This window comes from Portunus trituberculatus, chromosome 13, assembly GCF_017591435.1.
Source record: "Portunus trituberculatus isolate SZX2019 chromosome 13, ASM1759143v1, whole genome shotgun sequence".
Classification (NCBI taxonomy): Eukaryota; Metazoa; Arthropoda; class Malacostraca; order Decapoda; family Portunidae; genus Portunus; species Portunus trituberculatus.
In genome coordinates this window covers 898,294-926,123 of record NC_059267.1, presented here as the reverse complement: position 1 = coordinate 926,123, position 27,830 = coordinate 898,294, and the positions used below count along the sequence as shown (strand labels likewise).

The following is a 27,830-nucleotide window of genomic DNA, read 5'->3' as shown; positions in this document are numbered from 1 at the left end:
CTGTTTTATTGATGTTTTTTTTTTCTTTTGCCTTATAATGAATTAGGTTTAAAATTGATTGCTTTGCAGAGAGAGAGAGAGAAAGCTAAGAAGCCTCGTGCAGTCGATCTCTTCCTTCCTATCTTATCCATCGATGTATACAGAAAACCAATAATTTCTTAAACTGGAATAAGTGATGGAATTACAGCATGGTGGAGCAGTGAATGAGTGCGGTACGTTTGTGAAGCCAACCACCTTAATTCTTTGTCAGTATAAATAGAACTTGAACAAAATTAGAAATGCGTTAATGTATAAATCTCTATATACTTTCATAATCTCCACAGCTAATGTTTGGGTAGTTTATGAGCTCTACAAGTACTGGCATGTGTAAGGCTTTAACAAAATCATGCTTGTGGAAATATTTGATCTAGAAAAGTCCAGAATTTGTGCAACTGATGTTCATGAATCTTATGAATGCTGCCAACGCTAGAAATTTGAACAAGATCAGATCAGCATTAACTGAAAATACATAATCTAGAAATAGGTTCATAATCTCTACATGCAAAGGTTATGAAGCTTACAAAATCTATCAGTGCATGAGAAGCTTGAACAAAACAAATAACATGGAAGTACATAATCTAGAAACAGGTCCATAAGTTCCCTCCCTTGTTCTATTTGCAGAATGTCTATTTTCTCGAAGCTAGGCACCATTTGGCACACATCATGTGAAGGTTACACTTATTGGCACTGTGCCAGGTTATAAGTGCCAGACCTGGTGGCCACTGACACACCCTAACTACTTGTGTCACCAGACTTTGCCCTCACCTGCCTGCCTGTCTTCTTAGTCCCACACCTGCAGTACTGATTAGAACTAAGAACACCTGGCTCCTCTATCACTGCAACAGGTGAAGTGACAGAAACTGTCTACATGTGAACTTTTCCCTAACTTATTTTCATGTTAAAATTATCAGCATATTGTTTCTTCATATATTACTTTATATAATGATTGATGATTAATGTACACCCTTAAGGTTCTTCCAGTTTTCTATAGATTTCATGTTATATGTTCATTTTCTTTTGTCTTTTCAGCATGAAAGCAGAAATTGATCTATCTATTACTAAACAGGGTTGACACTATCATTAAAATTCATGTTTCTTATCTTGTCATACATACATGTAGGTAAATATATGTAGGCACAAGTTGTTGACTGTTAAGGCATTTTATTTCAAGCCATAGTGATCATGCACAACCATATCTGTTGAGCACCATCATGCAAACACCACATTCCTGATATCATTAGGGTGGATATCACGATTTTCATGGAAAGTTGCAAATGGATAAACTTGGTTGTATGTATCAGTGAGGGACTTGACAGTCAGTGACGACTTCAGATCCTCCACAGTTATCTTTTTGACAGCATAAAAATGCACTTGAGCTTCTTCCTGAGCCATCAGGAACCCATTGTCTGAGAACACTCCTGGCAGTTCTGTCTCAAGCCACACAAACAGGGCCACAGAGTCTGTTTTCACATTCACACTGAAGGTCCAGTTGCTCTGTGAGGTGGCTACGGGTCCAGTAATGTCTCCAGACTAAAAACAATGAATGAGCAAATTTTATTATGTATACACAAAAAATTATATCAGATTGTCATTAGAGAAAGGATGGATATAAAATGAAAGACAAGGTGAGAATTGCAGGTATGAAAGTTTGCAGGATAAGGGATGCTAATGGGAGAGACATGATTGTTAGAGTATATAAGTACAGTGGCATAAAGAGAGACACATCTGTTTGATATAAATAAGGACTTGAAGTAAAACTGGAGGTGAAATTAGAGTGTGACAAGAATATTAAATTTCTTAACACTGGCTTCTCAGTCTTACCTGTACAGAGGCATGTGGGATATAAGCATCCTTAGGTTTGCCTAAGAGATGGTAGTTTTCAGGGGCCACAAGGACCCCTTCATTGTCCAAAAGTGTGTAGGTGAGGAAGCAAACATCTTTCACATCATAGAGACCTTCCTTGCAGAGGGTGAATAGGTCCAAGTCCTTGTCCATACTGAATGTTGCTACCAGGCTGGATGCTGCTGTTTCCTGTTAATGGGGTGAAGGAAGTAGGTTAATGAGAGGAAGAAGCTCTCAACACCTGAAAACTAGGGACATAACATGGATGATATGGAGAAGATTCTTAGAGTTAGTAGCCTCAAAAGAACAAGAGGTGATGGGAGTGAACATGAGACGTACCACAAAAACTGATTTTTTGACTGTCTTGACTGGTCCCAGTGTGTTGTAGCGGTGCAGGTTGACCACCACTGCAGCATCTGTCATGTTATGGAACCGCTCATTGACCACATACATCTCGACCTGAAACCATTAACAAGATGTCAGTCAAAACCAGATCAGGAACTATGCCAGGATGAGGACATATCAAGATTAGCTCCTTCAGGCAACTTTTATAAAAAATCCCAAGAATTAAAATAGTACATCATGCATCTGGTCATTCTTCCATTACAGAAACAATAAAGAAGTCTACGAGAAGATCAATTTACAAATGATGATTTTAAGAATACTTACTAAATTTTCATCCTCTATAAATGAGGAAGTTATGATGACTGGACTAAACATTTTCTTGGCATAGTAGTGCAGCATTTTCCAGCGACCTCCATATTCTGAGAGAGAGAGAGAGAGAGAGAGAGAGAGAGAGAGAGAGAGAGAGAGAGAGAGAGAGAGAGAGAGAGAGAGAGAGAGAGAGAGAGAGATTGATTTCAGTATAAACACGTACAATATGCCAACTCACTATGAAGTTCTTTATATAAAGTAAGAAAGAATGCAAATTTAATAGGTGCATAAGAACCTAATGGAAACCTCAACATGCAGAGGAAAAAAATAAAAGAATACACCATAAGAACCTCAGAAAATCAGGAAAGCTGCAAGAAACTACTAGGCTGTCCTTGTAACATGAAAAAACCCACCAATGGAGGCCCATGATGCCCCCTGCCAGATGTCATCCAGTTGCCAGTACAGAGCACCACTTGTGTAGCCTTCCCCCTTCTCATTGATCTCACTCATCCACCGCCTGTAGATCTCTGTCTCCACCTTGATAGCAACAGCCTGGTGAACCTGTTGTGGAGAGAATGAAAGGCAGCATTTATCACCCAGACTCTCAATTGCCAACTCTGATATTTCTCTTTAATTTCTAGCTAAGGTAGAAATTATAATAATATTGGTTCTCCAGTTACTTTAGTTGAAATCATGGATATGGTTGATTTCTTTATAAAATCACAAAATTCTGCCCTCTCATTTCCCTTGAAGTTATCTTCTTGCACTCTACTCTCTCAGTCTTGTATTCTCAAACACTTCTGCACATTGCCTCAGAACTAAACAAGCTCTAGTTGGAGTTATCAGATTTTCATGGGAGATTTTCTGGTTCTTGAGATACTTTAACATGGATTAAAGACTGTAAAAGGGGCAATATATCCATGAAAACTTAATCATTCATCAGCAACCTTTGAAAACAGTCTTGATGAGATAACAGCATTTAAGAATACAACTTATCTCTTTTTCCACCATTCCTGTGCATTGAAATCAAGATGGCTGTTGGCTGAATGACTTCCTGGGACATAAAGAAGCAGTAGTAGGTAGTAGTTTATTGACCAGCACCTCAGATGACTTAATTTGCTTGGAACAAGTACACTGGCACCTCAGATCACTTGCCTGGGACAAATACAAGTAATCCTGGTATGCTTTGAGGGAGCCATCATGTGCTGGCAAGTGCATGTGTAAGCCAATCTGAAGAGCTAGTTCCTGCTGGCCCAAGGGGTGGTGCTGGCGGTGGTACATGAGAGGAGACTCCCTGTCCCAGTCCTCCTCAATTGTTACATCCCTCATGGTGCTTTATAAATAGGTAGTTATTTTAGAAACTGTGTATGTTCCTGTGTATTAATGTTTTATTATAAGTCTCCACTGCCACTGAGAAAGGTTGGTATATGAATTAGTATGTTATTGGTGTTTCTACTCAGTTTTTTTTTTTTTTCACAATAAATGAGAAAAACCATGAAATTATTTTTGAATCACACAGTATATTATCCTAAATATTCCAAATCTAAATATAAATCTAAACAATACAAAGTAACAAGACAATACAATAAGTCTTGATATCTGGGAAACAACCAAGGCTGATTCAAGGTACTGCTACACCAGGGTCATATAGTGCAAGTCAACGATACAGACATCATGCAACAATACATACATGAAAGACGGCCAGGACTGGAAGCCATACTCGGAGGAGAACCTTGCTATTGGTGTACTGCCACCGATCCAGGCGTCACTAATGTAGTCATAGAAGTGAACTGCAACACAAATTAGGGCCTTGTTACTGTAGCTAAGCATGCAATAAGAGTCTGTGATGTGTGACTTTTAATTCAGTGCCAAAGGGCTAGAAGGGTGGTGAGGAGTGTGAATGTGAAGATTGTGTGCCTTGCCTAAGCTACCCTTGTGTATAGGGAAGACAATCCTGGTATAACTATGCCTCCTTCATTTAGAAAAAATCACATGCATTACTCCTTACCATCACCGTACAGTCTGTCACCGGGGTTTTGGGAAATATAACCATCGTTCTCTGACTTGATGCCATTGCTGGGGGAACTGACAACAAAGGAGCGACTGTCATCCAACTCAAGCACCAACGGCCTGATTGTGTCAACATAAAGTGTGATGTAGTCTTCCTTGTACAGGTTGAAGTGTAAGGCTGTTCCATACCTGAGAGAAAGAACAATGAAGTAGGTCTGGAAGTATATCATTCTGCATCTATCTTTGTATATAACATGTTTACTCAGATTCCCCTTATACTTTTCCACTGTTACCTTAAGAAAATGGAGCTTATCATGGAAAATTTGTTCTCTGTCTCAAATAGATCAACAATACTGAGAGAGAGAGAGAGAGAGAGAGAGAGAGAGAGAGAGAGAGAGAGAGAGAGAGAGAGAGAGAGAGAGAGAATATATGGCATCAAAATGTAATAAAAAAGAAAAAAAAACTACCATAATTGAACAAGAGGAGAAGCAATTATCACCAACACAATCTATGCTAAAGAAAGCTGGAAGTGATCCGGTCAATAAAAGAAAGGACAAGTGTACTGAAAAAGTGTGGTTGAAATTTACCAGTTATCACGAAGAGCTTTCTCGTTTTCGTTATTTGAGGCCCAGAGAAGAATACTTGGGTGGTGCTGCAGCCGGCGAACCTGAGTCACTATCTCCTTCTTCACAGTGTCTAGGAAGTCATGGTTTACTGGGTACATGCTGCAGGCAAACATTAGGTCCTCCCACACCAGGATCCCCAGCTCATCTGCAATCTGTACAAATGACATAAGATCTTTATGTTGGAGGTGGTTTGAGGATGTCAGAAGGGATGAGGAATATATGCTCAGGCTGATGGAAGGAGACTAGTGGAAAGATTAGTTTGGTATAAGACATGAAAAGGGTAAAGGCAAAAATCAAGGAAGAGATCATCCATCTTTCAACCAGGCCTGCATTCGCACATAAGGCTGTCAAAACAAACCACCATACATTCATTTACACATCATTCACACACTACTACGTTACACAAAATGAAACTATCAAATAATTATTCCCCAAGAACCCTGTTACAGTCACAACTCTATCAGTAATGTGCTCAAGAAGGGGATTTTGATTGTAGTACAGAAGATAGGCAGTTCCAAGAGCATGACAGCCTTGCAAAAGAAAATTACTGCATTATGGGAGGACTAATTCTACTTCTGTGATATTCTGTGTTGTAATTCACCTCCATGAACATCTAAGGACAATCCATATGAGCATCAGCTGCCTAACACAAATAACTCATACCAAAGAAAACCTTTCAATTTTATGACATTCTGTGCTATAACTCACCTCATAGAACACATCTGTCTCGTAGATGCCGCCGCCCCACACTCGGAGGCAGTTCATGTGAACATCCGCCGCTGCCTGGAGGAGGTCTCGGGTATACTCAGGCGTCACCATCTCCGGCAGAATGTGGGCCGGGATCCAATTGCTTCCCTTCATGAACATAAATACATTGTTCACATAGACACGGTAGTGACGACCTGAAGGAGAGATACAGGTAGTCAGATACAGGGAAAAGATGACAAAAACTGGGTCATGTGTCTACAGCTTTCTGAAAATTAACTAATAATGGTGATGGGCATATACTGAGAGTGGATGACATCAAAAGGAATAGTTAATTAGAAAGAGTGAAAGGAGGAAGAGTAAGAGGAAGACAGCAAGTTTATGGACACACTACTAGAGTGAGTAGGAGAAGGATGGAAAGGTATGGCCCTGAGCAGACTGGCAGATGACAGAGGAAGGTGAAAAGCTGTGATCACCAACTCGACTGGCAACCAGGTAAAAGTGTAATGAAAATTAATACATGACATAATTAAAGAGCCATTCCAAAAAGAAATGTTATAAAGTCCATCCAAAATTGAAGGATAACTATATTGAAGCCATTTTTTCTGATACTTTAATTAGTGTAGAATAATCAACAAGTCTACAAATATCCACTAGCATCCACATCCCACCTTTGCTTGTGTCATTAAGATCCACATAATCCTGGTTAAGCTCCACAGTTCGAAAGCCAACCTTGACAGCCTTGGTGGAGTTCTCTCTTCGGTTTTCATTCTCCCAGTAGGCCGTCAGCTGGTACAGAGGCTGGGCACCGTACCCATTGGGCCACCACAGATCCACCAGGTTCTGTGCAAAGATTGAGGATTTGAACAATGTAAGAAGAGTCAATGCTGGTCAATCGCCTTAGCTTGACTGGTAACTCATCACATTCTCATTTATCTTTGTTCTGTAAGAGTTTACTAACTGAAGATCTCCTGTGGCCTAACCATCCTGTTTTCAGATCAATTTTTCAGTTTTCACAATGTTTCAGAGACAAAGGGAAATGACACATTCAGGCTATCAGCAGTGATCAACAGAAAGCTTCCATGAATAAATAAAATATAGTCAATTATAATACAGAAAACCTATGCAAGCTACCAATACATCATGATTTTTTTTTTTTATAGGTAAGCACAATACAGACTAATTTTTTTTAGTATTTTGCAAAATCTATGGAAATCAGACACTGTCACTCACTTCAGACAATACAAGGTTAAACTCCAGAACGGCTTCATAATTGGTGACCTGAGCTGTGACCCGGTGATTTGTGGTGCTGATCTCCCCCAGGGTAATGGTGAGGTTTCCCAACACCTCCCCTGATGCCACAGCCGCGTCACACCACACCTGAGGGAGAAATGACTCACCAGTGACATCTACCTTTGGATCACATGAAGAGCCCCACTTCTGCTGTTTTCTGGATGCTACAGTTAATTCCTTGAGAACCATGACTCGTTTTCATATTCATTCTGGTGACTATTTGGTGATTTTATATAGCTTCAGAAACTTATGTGGGGGATTAAAATAGTGAAGACTCTGGTCATTAATCTTCTGACCTCCACAGACCCTTCCTAATATCAATAAAATGGCCTAATGGTATACAAAACTCATAATAAAAATAAGTCACAGTACTGAAGGGGTTAATGTAATATAAGGCAGTGACAAGACAGGCAACTAAGTATCACTCAAGCTAATCTGTGATGTGCTGGACTTGTATTCATTGTGTTCTGTCAAAGGGAGAGGTTCAGTTCCCAGCAACAGCCTCTCGTAACAAGTTCATCCAAAATTCTGATAAGTATTTCACTGTTTCCATGATGCTCTTAAGTGAGGGCATTAAAGTGAATGAAGTTACAATAGAATAACTCAACCCAAAATAATATCCTAAATGACTGATAATTTATATGTTTTCTGGTTTTAACTTAAGATATGAAACCAGTGACAATTTTCATGAAACACTGATGATAGCTAACTTCCGGCAAATATTTGTACTAACTCCACTTGCATTGCCTTAAAAACTGTCATCTTGACCTGAACATTTATAAACATCTGTAGTGATAAACAGGTTAAAGCTCTCCTTAATCCTTTCATTGTGATATGCAATATGAGTTACCACCACTGTAAGTAATGTGTGAAATCTTTAAAGGCATCTTCAAGAAAAAAAGCCATTAAAAAGATTAATACTGAAAATTTTCATCAGCATAATGTTTAGAGTCGGTTATAGATTACTAAAGTATAGGTGGTTAGTAATTAATGAAAGTACACGGCAAACAGCAATGAAAGAGTTAAGGAAGCTGATACTTGAGAAGTGTACTACTTTACTTTGACAGTGACATTCCAGCCTGGCTTGAAGCTGTGATCTGGAACTGAAGGCAGGGGAGATGTAGGTACTGCTGAGAAGAGTATGTCACTAACTATGAGAGAACTCCATGCGGCGAGTTTCCAGTTCTTCCTGCAATGACATGCAATGCACTAACATAAACTGAAGATTAATAAATTAATTAAAAATTAAGATTTGAGAAATGTAGAATAGCTAGTAATCTTTTCCATAAATGAGGACAGGTTAAAAATTAGTGAAAAAGAAAGACAGAGAAACTTGCTAACTTCAGCTGAGCAACACACAAGTAACCTTCAGGGGCTAGGACATAATTACAAGCAGGACAGCTCTATAACAGAACTAGAGCAGCTGGTGAGGAAGAATTTGGCTGTTGATTGGAGATGAGGGTGGATATAACTGGTGACATGCTATGAAGGATTACATCATCATTCAACTCACTTGTTACAGCAGATCATCTCCAAACTTCAATGAACCCTTTAGTACTGTATCAGTCTCCAGTATATGAATAATGCTTGATGAATTTTAACTATTTGATCATGAAAACAGCATCCTAAACTTCACAAAATCTCATATCTTACAAATGATTGTGATCTAAGGGAAAATGACACACCAAAGAAGTAAATTTTCACATTACATTAATCCCTTTAATACTGGGACACATTTTTACCTCAAGTTTTGTGTACGATTAGACCTTTTTATTGACAATAGGAAGGGTCTATGGAGGTCAGAAGATTAATACCCAGTCTTCATTATTTAAATCCCCCACATGAGTTTCTGAAGCTATATCAAATCACCAAATACTAAGAAAGAATATTGAAATATCATGGTACTGAATGGGTTAAGATCACTCTGGAAGGAGATGGTGCAGTACTTACCAGACACCAGAGTTAGGGAAGGCCGGTCCCCAGTCCCAGCTGAAGGCGGACTGCATCTTGCGAATGTGGTTGGCGTGGCACTCTCCTTGGTAGGCAGCTGGCAAACACTTTGGTGGCACCACGTAATCGGCACTCTGGATGTCATATTGGCGTTTGGAGTACTCCAGAGGGGACTCAAACCAAATGTCTATGCTGTTGTCACTGGATGCCTGCCACAGAGAAAACTTACTAGCATTATCATTATCTCTGTGTAAACAGGGCTACACACACACACATGCACAAAATGAATATGTAAGTATATTCATTGATTACTTTAATAGCTTGATCATGTTGCCTCTCTCCAAAAAATCACTCATAAGCCAGCCACATTAGCTACTGAAGTCTCATGATCTCCTCTGTGTTTCTTTAAGCTGTGTGAATTCTGGTAAATTGTTAGCATTGGACTGAAAATATCACAAATGGTAAGTCTGGCATTGCTCCTTACAGTGAGAGTTACCACTAAATAATCAAGGTAAACATGGATTCCCCCAGCTTTCGAAGTGGATGGCAGCCTCACCTCAGTACACCTTTATTCCAGTGTTAGATAATATTTCTCTTCAGTGATGGGTCTAGGCAGTGCTACATAATGACCTAAATGTGCTAAAACACCACAGAATACAATTTTTTTGGATATAATGAAATGACTTTCCAAATCAATTACAACACCTAAACTATTCATTCACCACTACCTTAAGATTGTTCTTGACATCAAAGACATATCTGGCAAACATGTTGGTGGACTTCCCAATACCCCGGCCATTGATGAAGACCTCTGCTGCTGTGTCCAGTCCCTCAAACACCAGCGCCACCCGAGCATGGCTCAGCACATCAGCATCAACTGTGTGCAGACACCAGTAGTGCCAGTTTGAGAAAGAAAACTATAAATCACATACAGATGATGGTGATAGAGAAGCATTGCCAAAAAAAGAACAGGTGGAGATGTGATAATAAAGAGGATATATAAGGACTGATACTGTAGCAAATGTAAAAGGATGAGAGAGAGAGAGAGAGAGAGAGAGAGAGAGAGAGAGAGAGAGAGAGAGAGAGAGAGAGAGAGAGAGAGAGAGAGAGAGAGAGAGAGAGAGAGAGAGAGAGAGAGCTTCTGGATTTAAAACACATTGTAGCTTATTGATCACGTAATTTATCTGATGTGAATAATACTTGTTTTCTGTAGATCATTGCACTTATTACAAGGATAGGTCACAGATTTCCTCAAGATCTGACGCCCACACATTCCCTGGGACACCATTCAAATCGAGACCCAAGAGACACTTTAGAGTAGACACACTATACCACACAATTCACCAGAGAGAAATAAGTCCTGTTTAGACAATGAACTGATATAGAAAATCAATAACACACTAAAATACCAAAACTAATGCAATCATTCAGGAACACAACCAACCGTACCATTCAAGACAGAGGAATAAGTCCAGTTTTCCTTCGACACCCAGCGGTAATTCAGGTCATTGTAGCGATAGTAGAGATCCCCTGCACTGAGGACATTAGCTGCCAGAAGGTCAGAGTATACACCACCAGGAACCTGCCCACCCACGGTAAAAGCTGCAAAAATACACCATCTATTTGGTACATGGTAGGCACAGCAGTTCATTAATCCCCTTCAGTACTGGGGCACATTAGACCATTTTTTGACATTAGGAAGAGTCTATGGAGGTCAAAAGATTAATGGCCACAGTCTCCACTATTTTAATTCCCCACATAAGTTTCTGAAGCTATATAAAGTCACCAAATAGGTAGCAGAATGAATATGGAAATGTGTAATGGTACTCAGGGGTTAATTACTACCAAGAATTCTCTGTATATATTCCTTGATTTCTATTACTAACACCATTTCAAGGGCTGGATATGTAATGACCACTCTTATCATCTTGTGCTATTTGGGGAGAAAAAGAAGTAGCACAATAAATCTTGCAACTGGTACAGACTGTAAGCATTGAGGTTCATTACAAAGGTTTCTCTTTAGTACTCCTAATTCTAAGGATTGTAAATGGCATGGCTTATATCTTGTGGATAGGGACAACCAACACTAATCACCATAATAAAGTCACAAATCTTGGAAAAACACATCCTGAAATATGAGAATATGAGACAGAACATTTTGCAACAATACAATACTACTCATTTAAGTCATATACAACACTCATTTAAGTCTCATACAAATGACCACCACTACAGAAACAAGTGAAAAATGAAAATAAGAGACGCAGAAGATTTTACAGCGATACACTCATATACAACACTCATTTAACTCACAAATGATCATCACATAAACAAGACTCGGGGTTATGCACACCTCACTCTGACTCACACTTATTAGCAGGACGTAGAGACCAGCTGGAGGGGATGATGATGATTGTATGTAGCTGTGGGTGGGTGCTTCTGTAGGAGGCATAGGCGAGGTAGGCTGTAGTACCACACATGAGGGCAAGGCAGGCCAGGGGAAGGGCATACACACGCCACCACGCCCCCTCCCGCCGCGCCTCTGCCTCTCGGCTTAGTGGATTTGGCGCCATGGACGTGGTGGTTATTTGATGTAATGGTGATGTTTATGGGTGATGGCTAGAGAATGCTCCAGTTGTAGGTACATTTACAGGCAGCGTGGATGGAGCCAGTAAGGATGTGAGAGAGAGAGACTGTCAGGGTGTGTAAATTAGAGGTGGAATATGACAATCTACATAACCACCAATCATTTCCACCACGAACTAATGATATTCTGATGTTCTGCGCCACACTATCACCTCAACTTATATACCACACTCAAAAACGCCATATTCCTTGCCCTCCACAGTTCACTATCTTCTAACACCCGCTTTTGTATTCATGATTGACGGAAGGTGGCAGTCGAGTGGCCCAACCAGTAACAATGAAAGCCAACACTACTATCTGAGCCCCACACTGTCCGTTCTTCCCTCACTGATAAGATAAAACAGCTGATAACACTTCTAAGATTCCCATACATGATAAAGGAAATGATTACTGTCACCAGTTTCGAAGTATAGAACATTAAATTGGCGGTTTCTTTTTCATTTGTGGATGAAGAAGGGAGAAAGGATTGATATGGTACAGATATTGTTACGAAGGGCCTCTCTCTCTCTCTCTCTCTCATCTGCGAAGCATTGCGCCCCACCTTGACCACATTCAAAAGTTTTCAAGGATGTTTTTACGGTTTAGTGAGTAAGATTTCTATATCAATGACAGGTGAAACATTCTTGAGAACTCGATTAAATTATACGTGGTCTTTGTGTAAATGGTTGTAATGAGAGAGCTGCGTTTCATAATACAACCATGCTTTTAATGTATGTACTACACAAAGAAATTCTACGCTATTATATAAAGTAACTAATATAAGTTCAGTTGGCATATACTTACATCCATCGTCATTAGAGAGCGTCCAAGGGTCAGCAGCAGCCGGGGCGTGGAGGAGGCACGCAATCACCACCGCCCACACCCACGTTTTCAGAAAGCTCATGGTAGGATGGTATCACAAAGCTATGTACTTCTATGCCTGTTACCAAGACGACTGCTCAATGTTCATACCTGAAGACGAATTTTCGTTACTTTATTGATGACATTATCTGTTAAGGATGATAAGAATGTTTCTACATATGATCATCTTACTGAATTTCTTTCTGAGAAATTACCGGAAACCTCCGAAAGAGGTTTGGCAGTCCTAACATTCTTGTCTCCTCACGATAATGTTAAGACATTTACACAATTATCAATTCCTTGACAGCATAATCGATTTGAAAATAATAATATAGAAGCTAGTAACTAAATTCACCAATACATGAAAAGAAATTAATTCACTGAAATACAATTGTAAATGTGTGTGTGTGTGTGTGTGTGTGTGTGTGTGTGTGTGTGTGTGTGTGTGTGTGTGTGTGTGTGTGTGTCATTTCATACGTAAATGAGAGCTAGCTTATCAGTCTGTATATACGGCAAAAGACCGAGTATTTCTCCGACAGTCAAATAGCTCACCTGGATGCCGCGAGCTACTATGTGTAGGTAATGCAGTACGTGTGTACGCATCAAGTTTTAATAGGTACATTGAGACCGGCGATGACGTGGGATATGCGACCTCATCCAAGCACACGCCGGCTGTGAAATGTAGCAGGTGACATGCAGACCACGCTTTCATGGAGATAGCTGCATGACAAATAGAAATGATAAAGGTTAAATGATACATCTATAATTTTTTTGTACATGATAGTACACGATTTCTCTCTCTCTCTCTCTCTCTCTCTCTTTAGAAAAAAAACGGACTTATTGTCATTTTCACCCAATGCACATTCAACTTCTTTGGATTCCTGGTGTATTAACACACACACACACACACACACACACACACACACACACACACACACACACACACACTCCTGGAAAAAGCAAGGTCTCGGTCTGGGTTCAGCCTTTGGGCCTAGTCATACGTACATTTACGTATGTACGGTAACTGTATAATTTCGCAAAAAGACAGCTAGACTCGAATGCTTTATAAATTTCGAATGACCATAAACTGAAACTAATTCCTCAAATAAAAAAAAAAATATATATATATATATTTACTGAATAAGTGATAATGAAAATATTTCAAAGTACATTATAAAAAAAGGTGTTGGAACTTTGATATGCTTAAAAACAATCATAAAGCCCTGATATCTAATTCACTAGGATAGCGAATTTTTTTTTAATAAGCTATCTTTTTAAATCTAAACTTTGTTACATAGCGAAATAAAAAAAAATAAAATAATAGTAAGAAATTGTAATTCTTTCCAATATTAACGAGACTATAAATCACTCTTAAAGTCCAAATACCGAACTTATCAGGAGCCCAACACACTTTAAGAATTATAAACTATTTTCTAAAACCACCAGCACTGCATTACAGGGTCTATTAAGAAATCATTTCTAGAGAGTTTGGAAATTTTCAACGGAAATTAGGCTCATATTCACACCATAAACCACCTTTTGTTCAACGTATTTCACAACACAGACGTATGGAAAACAATTAAAGTACCACTAACTATCCTTAAAGACAAATACAAATAAAGTGTGCTCATAATGTAAAATAAATGAACTATGAACAATAGAGAACAAAAAAAAAAAATGTTAGAACTGGACAGGCTGGCCAATCATGGCGGCCCAGAGGTTGATGACGTCACAACATGGCCGCCCATGACTTCTCAGCCGTATGACCTCTCTTATCCTTCATGACACAGAAATGAGCGCCTCACCTCCCACCACCACCTCAACTTTCACAGTAAACAAATTAAATATTAGTAATTAACGCCTACGGTGACTGACGAGCGACACTGCGGCGACGCCTGCCACTACAGGGCGCAGCGTGCACTGCTCAATTGTTGCAAGATTTTAATTTGCCAGAATAAGTATAATATTGTCAGTATATTAATCATGTGATCTAATCTGCGAACTATCACTTAGCAACAATATCATAACAGAAAAGACAATTAATGACTCCTATATAATGGAGTTAGTGAATAATATGAAATAGAAGATAAAAGCTATTTGAGTAATTATTAATCAACTTGTCCAATGTCTCTCTTCAACGCTCCCCTCCACCGATGCGGCTGGATTTTGGGAAGCTCTATCTTTATATATTTATTTTTATCCTACCACTGTTTAGCCAGCATATTTGGTTAGATTACAGGTTAGGGTTAAGCCAGTGCATTAGGTTGGGTTAGGGTAGAGTAGGTTATGTATGTTTATAGTAAGTTACTTTATGTTTGGTTGGAGGCAAGTCGTTGGACAGGTGAAGAAAAATAACTAGCTGGTGTTCCGGGAAACCTTGCTTACCGTAGCTGTCCTGAAGGGTCTCTCCTACTCCATCTACCATGACAGACTGATGTTCCCCATCCTGCCAGACAGTGTCCACCACCCCACCTATCTTGACTTGGATATTTCTAGACGTAACAACGGGAAGTCCGGAGGAAACATTAGTGTATCAGAAGGAATGACAATGTCCACAGAACATTCTTTCCCTCACACATGCATTTAATGTATCAAACCTGAAGGAAGCCTAGAGCAGCTCAGCAGCGTCCACCAACACCAATGTAAACAAACAATCTTCTTAATATTTACGTCCCATTTCACAGACAGAAGTAATAAATGTCATTTAGTGACTGACTTCATTAACTTTATGGTGGTTTAAAAATGGTTCTCAGAGAGAGAGAGAGAGAGAGAGAGAGCACTTTAATGTTGCATATGTTATGCACTATAGTAGAGAGAGAGAAAAAAAAAAAGAACAGTCGAATAAGAATAGGTGGAGGACATGAGAAGGATACAAAGTAGAGTAGTCATAAGAAGACGAAATAAGAATAATCCCACCTGTTTCGTCAATATCAATTGAAGATCAAGAGCAAGATAATAACAACTGTCCCAAAACGCAGAGACTTATAATTTTTCATAAATTTATGTGTCCAAGACGATGCATCATTAGACTTGTAAAGCTATACACGAGCCAGGATCATCAAGGAAGCTGCCAGCATGAGTATTTGCTGTATCGATTGACTGGGTGGTGCTAGATGCAGGAAGATGTCAGCTTAGGCTTACTTCACTGCAGAGATGTGAGGTCTACTTGATTATTTATGAGTAGAAAATCCTGGGCAGTCTAGTCCCCAACACAGGCCTTTCCGTCAGTCATCACACGAGGCGAGGGAGGCTGTGCTGTATACTGAGGACGGAAGCAGCAACCCAGCTTATGCAGACATCATTGCACATCACCTTCACTTGTTCCGGGGTGTTTTGAAGCACCACCTTGACAAGTGGTTACCGTTGATATTCGATGAGCCACTTGTCTCCACCACCAGCACGGCTCTCAACACCATACCACACCACAGAGCCGAGGTGCCAGGGAGCGGTCGAGGTCCACCTTAGCTGTGTCTTATATAGCGAAATTTCATAAAAAGTAACAAAAGTAAGTAATTCTAGGACCTCTTGCTCTTATTCCTCGTGTGTTGCAGGAACATGACAATTTATTAGTGGTATATTCGGTTTTAATTTGCTGTGTTTTTATATTTTAGATTGTAATGCATTTATTTTTATGTATAACTTGCTTTTGAGGTCTTTCCCCATTTTTGTACCTTTGCCTGATCTCAGTGAATACAGAAACAGTGAAAAAGTTAATGTTATTTTACTATATAGTTGTCAGTGGCTGAGTAAGATAAAATGTATAAAAATTAAACATGCTATTCCTAGAACGTTTCAAGATCATTTGTGTTTCAGATACCAGTTTTATCCATCAATTCTTTACTTGCAGTGTGGTGAGGCAAGTGGAGATGAACAAGAGTGGAGGGGGTGGCAGTGGTGGAGGCAGCAGTGGAGGCGAGGGATCGGGAGGAGGAGGTGGTGGTGGAAGAGGAAGAGAAGGTGGCGGCACAAACAGTGGTGATGGCGGTGAAGCGACACACACAGGAGCCAAACGGGAGGCTGTGGCTTGTGACGCAGCTCCCCCTGTGTGTGAGGCGCCCCCCACCACCTCCCAGGGCAGCAACGTGTACCAGGGGCATGCCAACCACCTGGGGGCCACCGGGGACAATGTGACCTCTAGCATCGGCCTGGTGACCTCCTTAGGCTACCTCACAGGGGCCTCTTCCTCCCCAGTGTAAGGCCTGCTTATCCCCAGGGTGAGGGAGTGGAAGGAGTGGCCACTGTCCCCCCAAACATGGCCACATACCCAATCCCACAAGCTGGAGGTGGAGGAGGAGGTTATTATTACTCACCTATTCTTAACTCACAGCAGTCTCTCTTACGCCCGATAATGACAGCACAGCCTCCTCTTTACTCTCCACTGTTAGCACCGCCACCACCTCACCAGCAGCACCCGTCCTACCCCATGCCTCCACATGCATCACCTTCTGCAGGTTAGTTCTTTAGGTTCTGTGTTGCAGATGTTTTGGAAAGCAGTCATCACCCATCCAATCTCACCCTAAATAGGAAAATGCGGACTTTAAATGAAAATGATGATGATGTTGTATATGTGTACTGTGATCTTTTTTTCTTGTTTCAGTGTCATTGCTTTCTAGAACTTGCATATATACCTTTTGAGTTTTCTTTTTTTTTTTTTATATGGGGATCATACTTAATCTTTTACTTGATGTTCCTCCTTGCCTTGTCTTTCTCAACATGATATTTCCAAGTCATTGTCAGTTTTGTAGTGGTGTCTTTCCAGCTATTTCATATTCTAGCTACTACAGGTTTATTTGTTTATCTAACCATTTATCTATTTTTTTCTATTTCAACTGCTAATCTCACTTAATTTATCAGTGTGTCTATTTATCTACCAGTCTATTTATCATTTCTCTTTCCATCTGGTAACTTCCCTTAATCAACCACTAACTTCACTTACTTTAACAGGTTTGTCTTAGTTTCTCTATCTACATATCTATTGAGCATTTGTCCTTATTAATCTGTATTTCACCTTCCTTCTGTTTATTTGTCTCAGTCAACCACTAACCTCGCCTAACTTAACAGGCTTGTCTTAATTTGTCTCTTTATCTACATATATATTTAGAAGTTATCCGTATCAATCTGTATTTCACTTTCCTTCTGTTTATTTACCTCAATCAACTACTGACTTCACCAAACTCAACAGGCTCCTCTTACTTTGCCAACCTGAGTGAGAGCATGCGAGGTGGCCTGGCAGAGGTGGTGTCTGAGGGTGTCACCGGGCGTCAGTGTGGCCCAGCCATGCCTCACCCTTGCTGGGAGGAGAGCCGTGCCGCTCATGACCAGCGAACCTTTGAGGATTACTCATCCCGCATGGGGATGTATGGCCCAGAGGATGGGGCTGCAGGACGGGGATGGGAGGGGATGGGGCCATGTGGGGTAGGGGCTTCATCAACCACCTCATCCCGGCCCTCTGCTCCACACAACCCCATGGCCCATCCCTACACCTACACCTACACAGATTGCAGGCTGGAGGGGGGCTGGAATAAGTGCATGGTGAGCAGTGGGACTACCGGGGAGGGGTTCACTGGGGATCAGCAGGTGGAGGGGACGCAGGTGAAAGCTCGTGTCCCACCCAGCCACTCCTTGCCAATGGGGGTGGTGGATCCTGCCATGCCACGATCCCATTACGATTACCAACCCCTGCCTGGTGCTCCCTTCCTGCCATACTTTGCCTCACTCAACTACCAGCAGGAGCCCCGTGGTGAGGTCCGCCCTGCCCAGCGCCCCGAATCCTTGGTGAGTTGTGCTGTTCTGGTTCGTTTTTACAGGGTTTGATTCTTAACCCTTCAGTACTGGGGCACATTTTTACCTTGATTTTTGGGTGTGATTAGACCATTTTATTGACATTAGGAAGGGTCTATGCAGGTCAGAAGATTAATGGCCAGAGTTGTCACTATTTTAATCCCCCACATACGTTTCTGAAGCTGTGTAAAATTGTCAAATAATAAGCAGAGTGAATTTGGAAATGCGTTGTGCTACTGAAGTGGTTATATGTTGTGTTGGGTTCTTAATATGTTGTACAAGTGAATTACTAGTTAATGTTGGGTGCATTTTTTTAAGTTATCTGTTGAAATGCAATACAAATAAATCGCAAGTGACAAGCCTTTGTTTATTTACTTATTTTTTTTTGTTATATGTGTTTATTTGTTTATTTATTTTTTTATTTATTTATTTATTTATTTACTTTAAATTTTGAAGTTGTGTAGAATAATTTAGACTTTTCGTCTTGCATATAAGTTCTGAATTTGCTCTCTGTTAGTAAAGAATCTTAAGATATGTTCATGATACTGAAAAAATGCAAGAAATGAGAAACAATGTAGTTAATCTTCATGTTTTAGATATTTAGTCAGTGATTTTTAAGGAACATTTCACACTTCTGTCTTTTAAGAGAACACTGTAAGAAATGAACATATGATAAGCCTTTCTTAATCTTCAACTTCATTATTTAGTCTTATTTATGAAGTTATGATGCTGTTACAATCCCTTCAGTCTATCATGTCTCTGCTTTTCAGGACTGTAGTGGTGGTGGCGGTGGTGATGGCAGCAGAGGCAGTGATGGTGGTGGTGGTGGTGGTGGTGGTGGGAGTCAACTATCCCAAACAAGGTCTCTGGAGCACCACCTTCCTGCCGGGGAGAAGGTGCCACCCACTCCACTTCTGGTCCCCAATCAAACCACACTGACACTACCACACTCAGCTTCCTCTTCCTCCTCCTCCTCCTCTTCATCCTCTGCTCCTACCTCCTCTTCCACCTCCTGCTCTTCTCAGTCTCTACCACACACCTCCACACAGCACACAGCACTCCCTACAACACAGCACACAGCACTCCCTACAACACAGCACACAGCACATTCTAACACCACTCAGCAAGCGTCACATCCCCATGCTAGTGTGCAGACAACAACCCATCCCCACAGCACCACACAGCATAACACAGCACATGGCCACAGCAGTACACAGGCCACAGCACATCACACTACAACACAGCGTAATGGTCATTCTCACACCTCCACACGTACTGCAGCTCACCCACACATCTCTGCACAGCATACAGCACACCCACACACATCCACTCAGCATGGAGCACAGCAGGCAACACAGCAAGCAACACATTCTCATTCTCACAGCAGTACACAGCCCACAACACACCCACACAGTACCACACAGCAAAATACACATTCCCACATTACCTCACAGCCCACAGCACATCCTCACAGCACTTCACAGCACACAGGACATCCCCATAGCTCCTCACGTCCCACAACACACCCACATACTACTTCACAGCATGCAGCACATCGTCATGCCACAGAGCAACCCACAGCACATCTCCACAGCAGCACACAGCATGCATCACACCCACACAGCACTTCACAGCACACAGCTCACCCTCACACTACCACACAGCATTCCACCCATCCACACACAACAACACAGCACAACACAGCTCACCCTCACACTACCACACAGCATTCCACCCATCCACACACTACAACACAGCATAATACAGCACACCCACACACCACAACACAGCATAACGCAACACATCCTCATACCACGCAGCACACAGCACACCCACACACCACTACACAGCTGGAATGCATCACACAGACCAAGAGTGAACTGATGGAGGTAAGAAACATGTCCATTTATTTATTTTTAACATTTCCACATTTATTCTGCTTAGTATTTGGTGTTTTTATACTGCTCCAAAAACTTATGGGGGATTGAATTATTGAAGACTGTGGCCATTTATCTTCTGACCTCAATAGACCCTTCCTAATGTCAATAAAAGGTCTAATCATACCCAAACCTCATGGTAAAAATGTGTCCCAGTACTGAAGGGGTTAAGTAAGACTGATTTTGATTAAAGACAGCAACTATGGCGACAACAGAAAAGTCCCACTAAACATGCCAGTCCCAGAGTAGAATTGCCCAATAAATATCCAAAATTATAAAAAAAATCATAAAAATCTGATAATATATGATCAAGATAGTGAATATTGCTGTACATTATGACTATATATTGTTAAGGGAGAAGTTATGGTCAGTTATATTAGTTTTCATCACCATATGTGTATGTTTTATTTAGTTCAATGTCATTATTTTTCCACTTTTCGGTTGGTTGGTTTATTTCTCTCCCATTTCTTGCAATCATATAATCTATTCTCCATAATTTGATCCTTGTATGTATAAAGTTTTTGGCCAGAAATCTTATGTTCTTTTCACTTACTACAAGTCCTATATGGCTGGTTTATTTCCCTCCCATTTCTTGTAATCATATAATCTTTTCCCTGTCATTTGGTCTTTGTGTACAAGTTTATGGCCTGAAAATTCATATTCCTTTCACTAATACAAATCCTATATTCCTCAGTGATGTAACTATGACAGGAATATAATATGCAAATTTCATCAACACAAATGTATTCCTTAATGACAATAACTAAGGCAGGATGATTCTCTTATTTTCAATTTTCATCAGTACCTAACATTTCCAGGGAAGCTGCCAAATGAGGTATAAGAAGAAGGAATCAGAGAGTAGAAGCAGCTCATGTCAGGAAAGTGAAGAGGGAGCACAGCAACAGCAACAGCAACAGCAACAACAGGAAGAAGTGGTGTCATCTCTACCCTGTTCCTCCCACACACTACCACTTTCCAAGGCCAGTCTTATCCTAACACTGTCATATTTGTCATTATCTCTACACCTAATGTTTCTGAGAGTTTACCTAAAGGATGGTTGTGATTGAGAAGTCTACATTTATTTCTGTCCTTGTATTCTGTTTTTGCATGCTACAATCCTTTCATTCACTTCTCATCTCTTTCTCACTTATTCTAACACTTTTCTAATCCTACTCCTCCTTACATATTCTAATCCTCTTATTCTCCTCTCATCTCTTTCCCTTTACATATTCCAACTATTCCAACTCATTCCTAATCCTTCTTACATACACTAATCCTCTTCTCTCATCTCTCTCTCTTACTAATTCTACACTTCCTTAATCTTTCTTACATATTTTAATCCTCTTGTTCTTGTCATACTTCTTTGTTGTTGTTGTCGTTCTTATCAAATTCAAGATTAAATATTGGATTAGTATCCCTTTAACCTTTTAAATACCATGATGTATTTTCATATCTATTCTACTTGGTATTTAGTGATTTCATACAGCTTTAGAAACTTACATGGGGGATTAAAATAGTGAAGACTGTGGCTACTCCATAGACCCTTCCTAATGTCAATAGAATGATCTAATTGTACACAAATCTTTAGGTAAAAATGTGTCCCAGTACTGAAGAGGTTAACACTACAATCACTCTTAGATAATTGAAGGTTACTGTGTTTGCAGGAGGTTGATGGTTCAACCTATAAGAAGAAGAGTGCCAGAGAGGACTCATCTCTCACAGCAGGGGAGGAGGAGGATGAAGGGGATGTGTGTTTGGTGTGTGACTCCCCAACCACTGGCGCCTCCACCCCTGACATCACCAGTACAGTCACCACCACGAACAACGAGGCTGGAGGGTTGACAGCCTGCTCCATGGATTCTGTTGTTACTGTTGTGTCCAAGGTGTGTTTTCTTCATCATTATTGATGTTTTCTTTTGTCTAGTTTGTTGTTTTCATTGTTTGGTTGCGCTGCTGATTGTCTTTTACCATTCTTCTTCATAGTGCATATTTTCCTGCTCCTTTTGTAATTGCTGTCATGTTCATAGTGTGTCTTCATTATATTTAATTCTCTATCATTGTTGTCTCTTAATTTTGTATGGCTAATGATTCCCTCCTGCTCTTCTTCACATTGCATGCCTTCCTTTGTTTTCAGTGTATATATAGCATTAAACCTACACTGCTTTTCCCCCTTGATTCCACACCTTATTCAGTATGGGACAGAGGTCAGTGTGGTGGTGTATTGCAGGTCAGTGTTGGGGACAAGCTAAGTGGCCTGCTAGGGGTGGTGCTGCCAAGAAACTTGCTCCACACCACCACCATCTGCGGCAAGTGCTTCCATCTGGTCAATGAGATGGATGTGCTGGAGCATCGCCTCGCCCTCTACAGGTAACTTTGTGGGTTCATCAGACTGTATTCTCAAGTGTTTCACCATATTGATCACTTTTACTAGCCAGTTTGGAAGAAATTGGAGATTTCCTTCACTCAACTAATGTTTTAAGACTGGTTGCATTTTTAAGTGTTTCTCTTTCTCCTCCACAGGAAGTATCTCATAACCAATGTTGAAGGGAACTGTGAGAAAAGAGGGTTTGGTCTGGCAGCGCTACACCGCCTCCAGCAACAGCAGCAGATGCAGCAGCAACAGCACCAGCAGCCACAACTCCACCACCACCATCTTTCTCAGTTGCAGCAATCACAGCAGCATCAACAGCAGCAACAACAACAACTACAGCATCTACAGCAACAACAACAACAGCAGCAGCAGCAGCAGCAGCAGCAGCAGCAGCAGCAGCAGCAGCAGCAGCAGCAGCAGCAGCAGCACCAACAGCAACAACAACAGCAGCAACAACAACAGCAACAGCAGCAGCAGCAGCAGCAGCAGCAGCAAGTGGTGGCCCAGTATCACTCATCACAACAGCTGTATCCACATCCCCACAACCAGGAAGAATTTATGCAGCATCACCAAAATATTCATAATTACATGCCAATGCAGCAGCTGTCACTACACCAGCACCACCATCATCACCACCACCATCACCACCAACAGCAGCAACAGCAACAACAACAACAACAACAACAGCAACAGCAACAACATACATTAATGCAGCAACAACAACAACAAGAGCAGTCACAGCCATCGCAGCAGCATCATAACCACAGCCAGCACCACTACCACCACCACCAACTTCCACAGCACCAGGCACAACCACATTCCACCACCACCACCTCTGCTGTTGCTGTCTCTGCCACCACCCTGCACCACCTCCAGGAGAAGCCACAACTACCCTCACAGGTCGTCATACAGCCTGTCACTCTTGAGGCTCAACAGTCACTCAAATCCAGTCAGATAGAAACACAAGAGACGCAGAATTCAGTGAGTCAAGCAGTTCCTCAGTCAGTCAGCCAGCAGGTCGCCACAAAGCCAAGCAGTGACAACAGTAGCATGGTGTTTGTTGACTGTGAAATTGATATTGAGGACTGCGACAGCAACCTCATTGCTGAAACTCCACAGGTGGCAGTGAAAGGAAGCTCCAGTGAGTGTGAAAGCCAAGTGTGCCAGGAACCTGAGGAGGAGGAGGAGGAGGAGGAGGAGGAGGAGGAAGAGGATGAAGAGGAGGAAGTAGAGGAGGAGGAGGAGGAGGAAGAAGAGGAGGAAGATGATGAGGAAGAGGAGGAGGAAGATGAAGAGGAGACCAAGTTGATTGTGACAACAGTTCATGATGAGAATGTCCCTAATGTTGCTGCTGAATCTTTACCTCTGTCAGTGCCTCAAGAGAACAGTGAAGCCCAGCACAGTGTGGAGGAGACTGTCACTCAAACCCAGCCATGTCCTGAAACGGACGAAAAACCCGAGGAAGGCAAAACACAAAGTACTCATGACAATTCTCCTCCAGAAGATATACTGGCTAAGGAGCCACCACCAGTAGAGGCTGAAGAGGAGGAGGAGGAGGAGGAGGAAGAGGAAGAGTTTCATCGTGTGGAGGAAGACGCCACAGAGTACCACAAGCCTACACTTCTTACGAAAAACATCAAGACTAAGAAACACGCAAAGCTTCAGATCTGTCGGCAGTGTGACCAGGTCTTCTCAAACAGGCAGGCATTAGTGAGGCACATTGAGAGACGTCACAAGGCTTATGCATTTCATTTCAGCTGTGATACGTGCCGAAAGAAATTCAGCTCAGAGCGTGCCCTAGCCAGACACGTGCAGCTGCACAAGACTTACCCATGTAAGCTGTGTGATAACATATTCTTGAGGAAAGCTAAGTTAAAGAAGCATTTAGAGGAGCATACACAGGAGAGTCTTGGCTGTAAAGTGTGTGGGAAGGAGTGCTCCTCCCTGCAGGCCCTCATCTCTCACATGAAGACTCACGCAGCAGGTGCCAAGAAGACTCACACGTGTCACATCTGCTCCAAGACCTTTGCCAGCAACAGAAACCTCAAGGTGCACCTCCGCACACACACAGGTGAGCGTCCCTTTGCGTGCGACAACTGTGGCCGCACTTTTGCCCACCGCAGCAACATGCAGACCCACCGGGACGCCTGCACGGGCCAGTACAGCCACCACTGTCAGATATGTGGCCGAGGCTTTGCCCTGGAGTCTGTCTACCGGCGCCACCTGGCAGAACACGAGGGTCACTACGCCCACCGCTGCTCCATATGCAAGAAAGGCTTCAGTAAGGCTTCTGGGCTTCAATCTCATCTGGTGATACACAACAGCCAGCGACCAACCTTCCCCTGTCAGGTCTGTGGCCACACTCTTTCCACCGCCTCAGGGCTAAGCGCTCACATGGCCAGCCATGCAGGGAAAAGTGGAAAGGCGTGTCGGGTGTGTGGGAAGGTCCTGGCACGTGCGTCAGACCTCCGGGACCACCTGGACCGACATGCGGGAAACAGGACCCACCAGTGTCAGGTCTGCTCTGAGGCATTCTTCTACCGGTCAAACCTGAGTCACCACATGCGGACAGCCCATCACATGCGGCGGCCTCATGTCTGCTCCCTGTGCAACCGCTCCTTCTCCTCTGCCTACAACCACAAGCTGCACCTCCGCACACACAGCGGGGAGCGGCCACACCAGTGCAAGTCCTGTGGGAAGTCCTTTACCACTAAGGCAAATTACAACCGACATCTCAAGTGCCACGTGACGCAAGCCATGACGCCACTCAGTGCCACAGCTGAGTGAGAGGTGGAGTGGTACAGTTTGTATGACTGTTTAAAGATTTACCACTACTCAGCCAATGCCTAAGTGCTCCTTGACCAGTAAAGAGAGTATAAGATGGCACCTCCTAACAAAACACTTTGATTCTGCCATTTGGGAACTTGCCCAGAGTGGATACCCTTCCTAACCTCAGACCATGGCAAGGATTCAAACATGTGTGGCTGAGGACCTCTTAATCCTAATCATGTACCACTGCACCATAATGGCCCTGTAATGGCAGTTATAAGAAGTATTATGAGGTCCTGTGCTTGGGGCAGAGGACACATAGAAAAATCTTCCTCCAAACATACAATGGGAGACTCATAAGCCGTCCAGCCCTGGTAATGGAAGATAAGGACATTAAATAAGTTGAAGTGATGGTGATTGGGGGTGGAAGTGTGTGCAGTGGCGAATATAAGATGCAATCTGTGATAAAGAGTGGTGTCTGCTGTCAATGTCTCTGGTTTGTATTCTTAAATTCTTATTCTTTCATCAGGATTATTTTCAAAGACCACAGGAATAATTAGTCAGGCTGTCAAAGGTGCTTTTTCCAACTGATAATGTAGAATTCTTGTTAAATTATTATTACACATCTGGAAATGCCTTTGAAAATGCCTAAAATTTCCAGTGAAGCTTGTTGAAAGTAGTCAGAATAAGGCACCAAATTGTTTAAAAATACAAGTCCCTCTATTAAATAAGATCAGAACCTCTATTGGAAGACTAGGCAGTAAGACTCAAACTAGTCAAATGTTTTTATGTGTATAGATATAAATCAACCTTAGAATATTTTTAAAGTACATCATTGTATTTTTTATTGACTATATTTTTTATGAATATATACATATACTTGTTTCTCAGTAGTTTTCCAACCCAAGGAGCATCATCAGCAATGTCTGCAGTACTCAAGACTACAGAGTGCTACCAGTGGAAACACAGTCAGTACTCCTAAACAATACTGTCACTCTTTACTTAACCCAGTTACAAAAAGAGAAGTGAAAAGGTGATACATAAACTTAGAAAGAAAAAAATAACTTGCAATACTTTCTATATCACTCAGTTAAATAGATTATGGAGAAGCATAACCCAGTTGCTAAAAAAGATGTGAATGAGAGTTCAAGAAAAATTGCTTCTACATTACTCACAGAAATGAAATGAAAAGGAAGTAGTGAAAAATAATGAATGATTTTTACAGCATTTCTCTCATCACTCAATTACAGAAAGGGAGTGGAAAGATGGTATTACAAAGAAATTAACCTAAATAACTTACTGCATCCACACCGAGAAAAGCTAAACTGAGAGTAAATAATAAATAGTAACTTGATAACTTTGTATCTTACTAAGTTGAAGTAGGAGAGCTATAAGACTGTAATACAAATTTAAAAGCTTCGTACTTCACTCAAAGAAAAGTGAAAGGAAGATTAATACAGTAACATGATAACTTCCTTCACAACTCCTACTTGTAAAGCATTTCACAGAGAATTCTATACAATATCACAAAAAAATTAAACAAAAAAACTTGCATATGATAAATTACCAAAACAATAAAACAAAAACTTAATCATAAAATATACCTTATACACTCGCCACACTTGACCTTAACTAATGTAAATACGAAGCAAATTATATATAGGGAATACATTAATGATATCCAGAGGTGTATGTGTACTGGGACTCGCCTCTGCTGCCCCTCACACCAATTGTCTTGTCCCCTGCATGATGGAAACAGGAATTCAGTGAACCTAGAGGAGTAATGACTGCAATACACGCTTAATACATATCCATCTACTAAACTTATGGAATATTTGATTATGGAGATTAGTGAAACTCTTAGAAAAATTGCACACTTAATCTAAATCCATCTACTGAACTTAAGGAGTTTTTGATTCTGGATATTAGTGAAACTCTTAGAAAAATGACATTGCTACTATAGGGATGCTGTTCACTAATACATCTAACTCTTAACGTAGTATATTTTGTAATGTATGAAAAAGAGTTGAATTCTAATTACTGCAAGACTAGAGGGGGTTGAATGCTAAAGACAGATAGATTGATAGATATATAGACTGGTAGATGATTAAGTATAGATAGTCTGGTAGATGGATAGATAGAAATAGATAAGCAGATAGACAGATGGAGGTATAGATACATAGATACAGTGTCAGATACGTAGATGGATTTAAAGATGGATAGACATATAAGTACGTACATAGATAGAAAGATATATATAAATAGATATAAATGAACAGAGTATACTACTGACACTACTATCAATACCCACCACCGCTACTACAGTATAAACAAAGAGAAAATAGATTACAATAAAGAATCTAAAAT

At 41.2% G+C, this 27,830-nt stretch overlaps 3 protein-coding genes across 8 annotated transcripts in view; 1 reads left to right on the top strand and 2 right to left on the bottom strand.

Annotated features, from left to right (window-relative positions):
• Window positions 1–1,183: 1,183 nt before the first annotated feature.
• LOC123503003 (beta-mannosidase-like) lies at window positions 1,184–15,881 on the bottom strand. Of its 4 annotated transcripts, none has more exons than XM_045252350.1 (19): window positions 15,747–15,881; window positions 13,158–13,325; window positions 12,549–12,716; window positions 10,569–10,721; window positions 9,848–9,996; window positions 9,120–9,328; window positions 8,229–8,358; window positions 7,110–7,256; window positions 6,548–6,719; window positions 5,880–6,073; window positions 5,133–5,323; window positions 4,544–4,734; window positions 4,226–4,325; window positions 3,691–3,868; window positions 2,949–3,096; window positions 2,551–2,645; window positions 2,221–2,340; window positions 1,861–2,070; window positions 1,184–1,569 (listed from the first exon to the last, which is right to left on the bottom strand). In XM_045252350.1, exons 3-19 carry the CDS (start codon window positions 12,646–12,648, stop codon window positions 1,249–1,251), a joined length of 2,808 nt encoding a protein of 935 aa, XP_045108285.1. In that variant the 5' UTR covers window positions 12,649–12,716; window positions 13,158–13,325; window positions 15,747–15,881; the 3' UTR covers window positions 1,184–1,248. The 4 variants fall into 4 exon arrangements, with proteins under 4 accessions (XP_045108285.1, XP_045108284.1, XP_045108283.1 ...); XM_045252349.1 differs by lacking the exon at window positions 15,747–15,881 and adding an exon at window positions 15,203–15,322; XM_045252348.1 differs by lacking the exons at window positions 13,158–13,325; window positions 15,747–15,881 and adding an exon at window positions 11,488–11,738 and having other exon boundaries at window positions 12,549–12,673.
• Window positions 15,882–15,974: 93 nt separating this feature from the next.
• LOC123503002 lies at window positions 15,975–26,348 on the top strand. The gene is made up of 8 exons (XM_045252346.1): window positions 15,975–16,110; window positions 16,453–17,056; window positions 17,788–18,380; window positions 19,157–20,275; window positions 21,142–21,303; window positions 21,988–22,206; window positions 22,551–22,690; window positions 22,844–26,348. Exons 2-8 carry the CDS (start codon window positions 16,858–16,860, stop codon window positions 25,479–25,481), a joined length of 5,070 nt encoding a protein of 1,689 aa, XP_045108281.1. The 5' UTR covers window positions 15,975–16,110; window positions 16,453–16,857; the 3' UTR covers window positions 25,482–26,348.
• Window positions 26,237–27,830, bottom strand: part of LOC123503006 (leucine-rich repeats and immunoglobulin-like domains protein 2) — a 45,857-nt gene continuing 44,263 nt past the window's right edge. For all 3 annotated transcript variants that reach the window (XM_045252354.1, XM_045252352.1, XM_045252355.1), the window contains one exon: window positions 26,237–27,205. In XM_045252354.1, coding sequence (XP_045108289.1) covers window positions 27,135–27,205 — 71 coding nt within the window. In that variant the 3' untranslated portion in view covers window positions 26,237–27,134. The remainder of the gene's footprint in view (window positions 27,206–27,830) is intronic.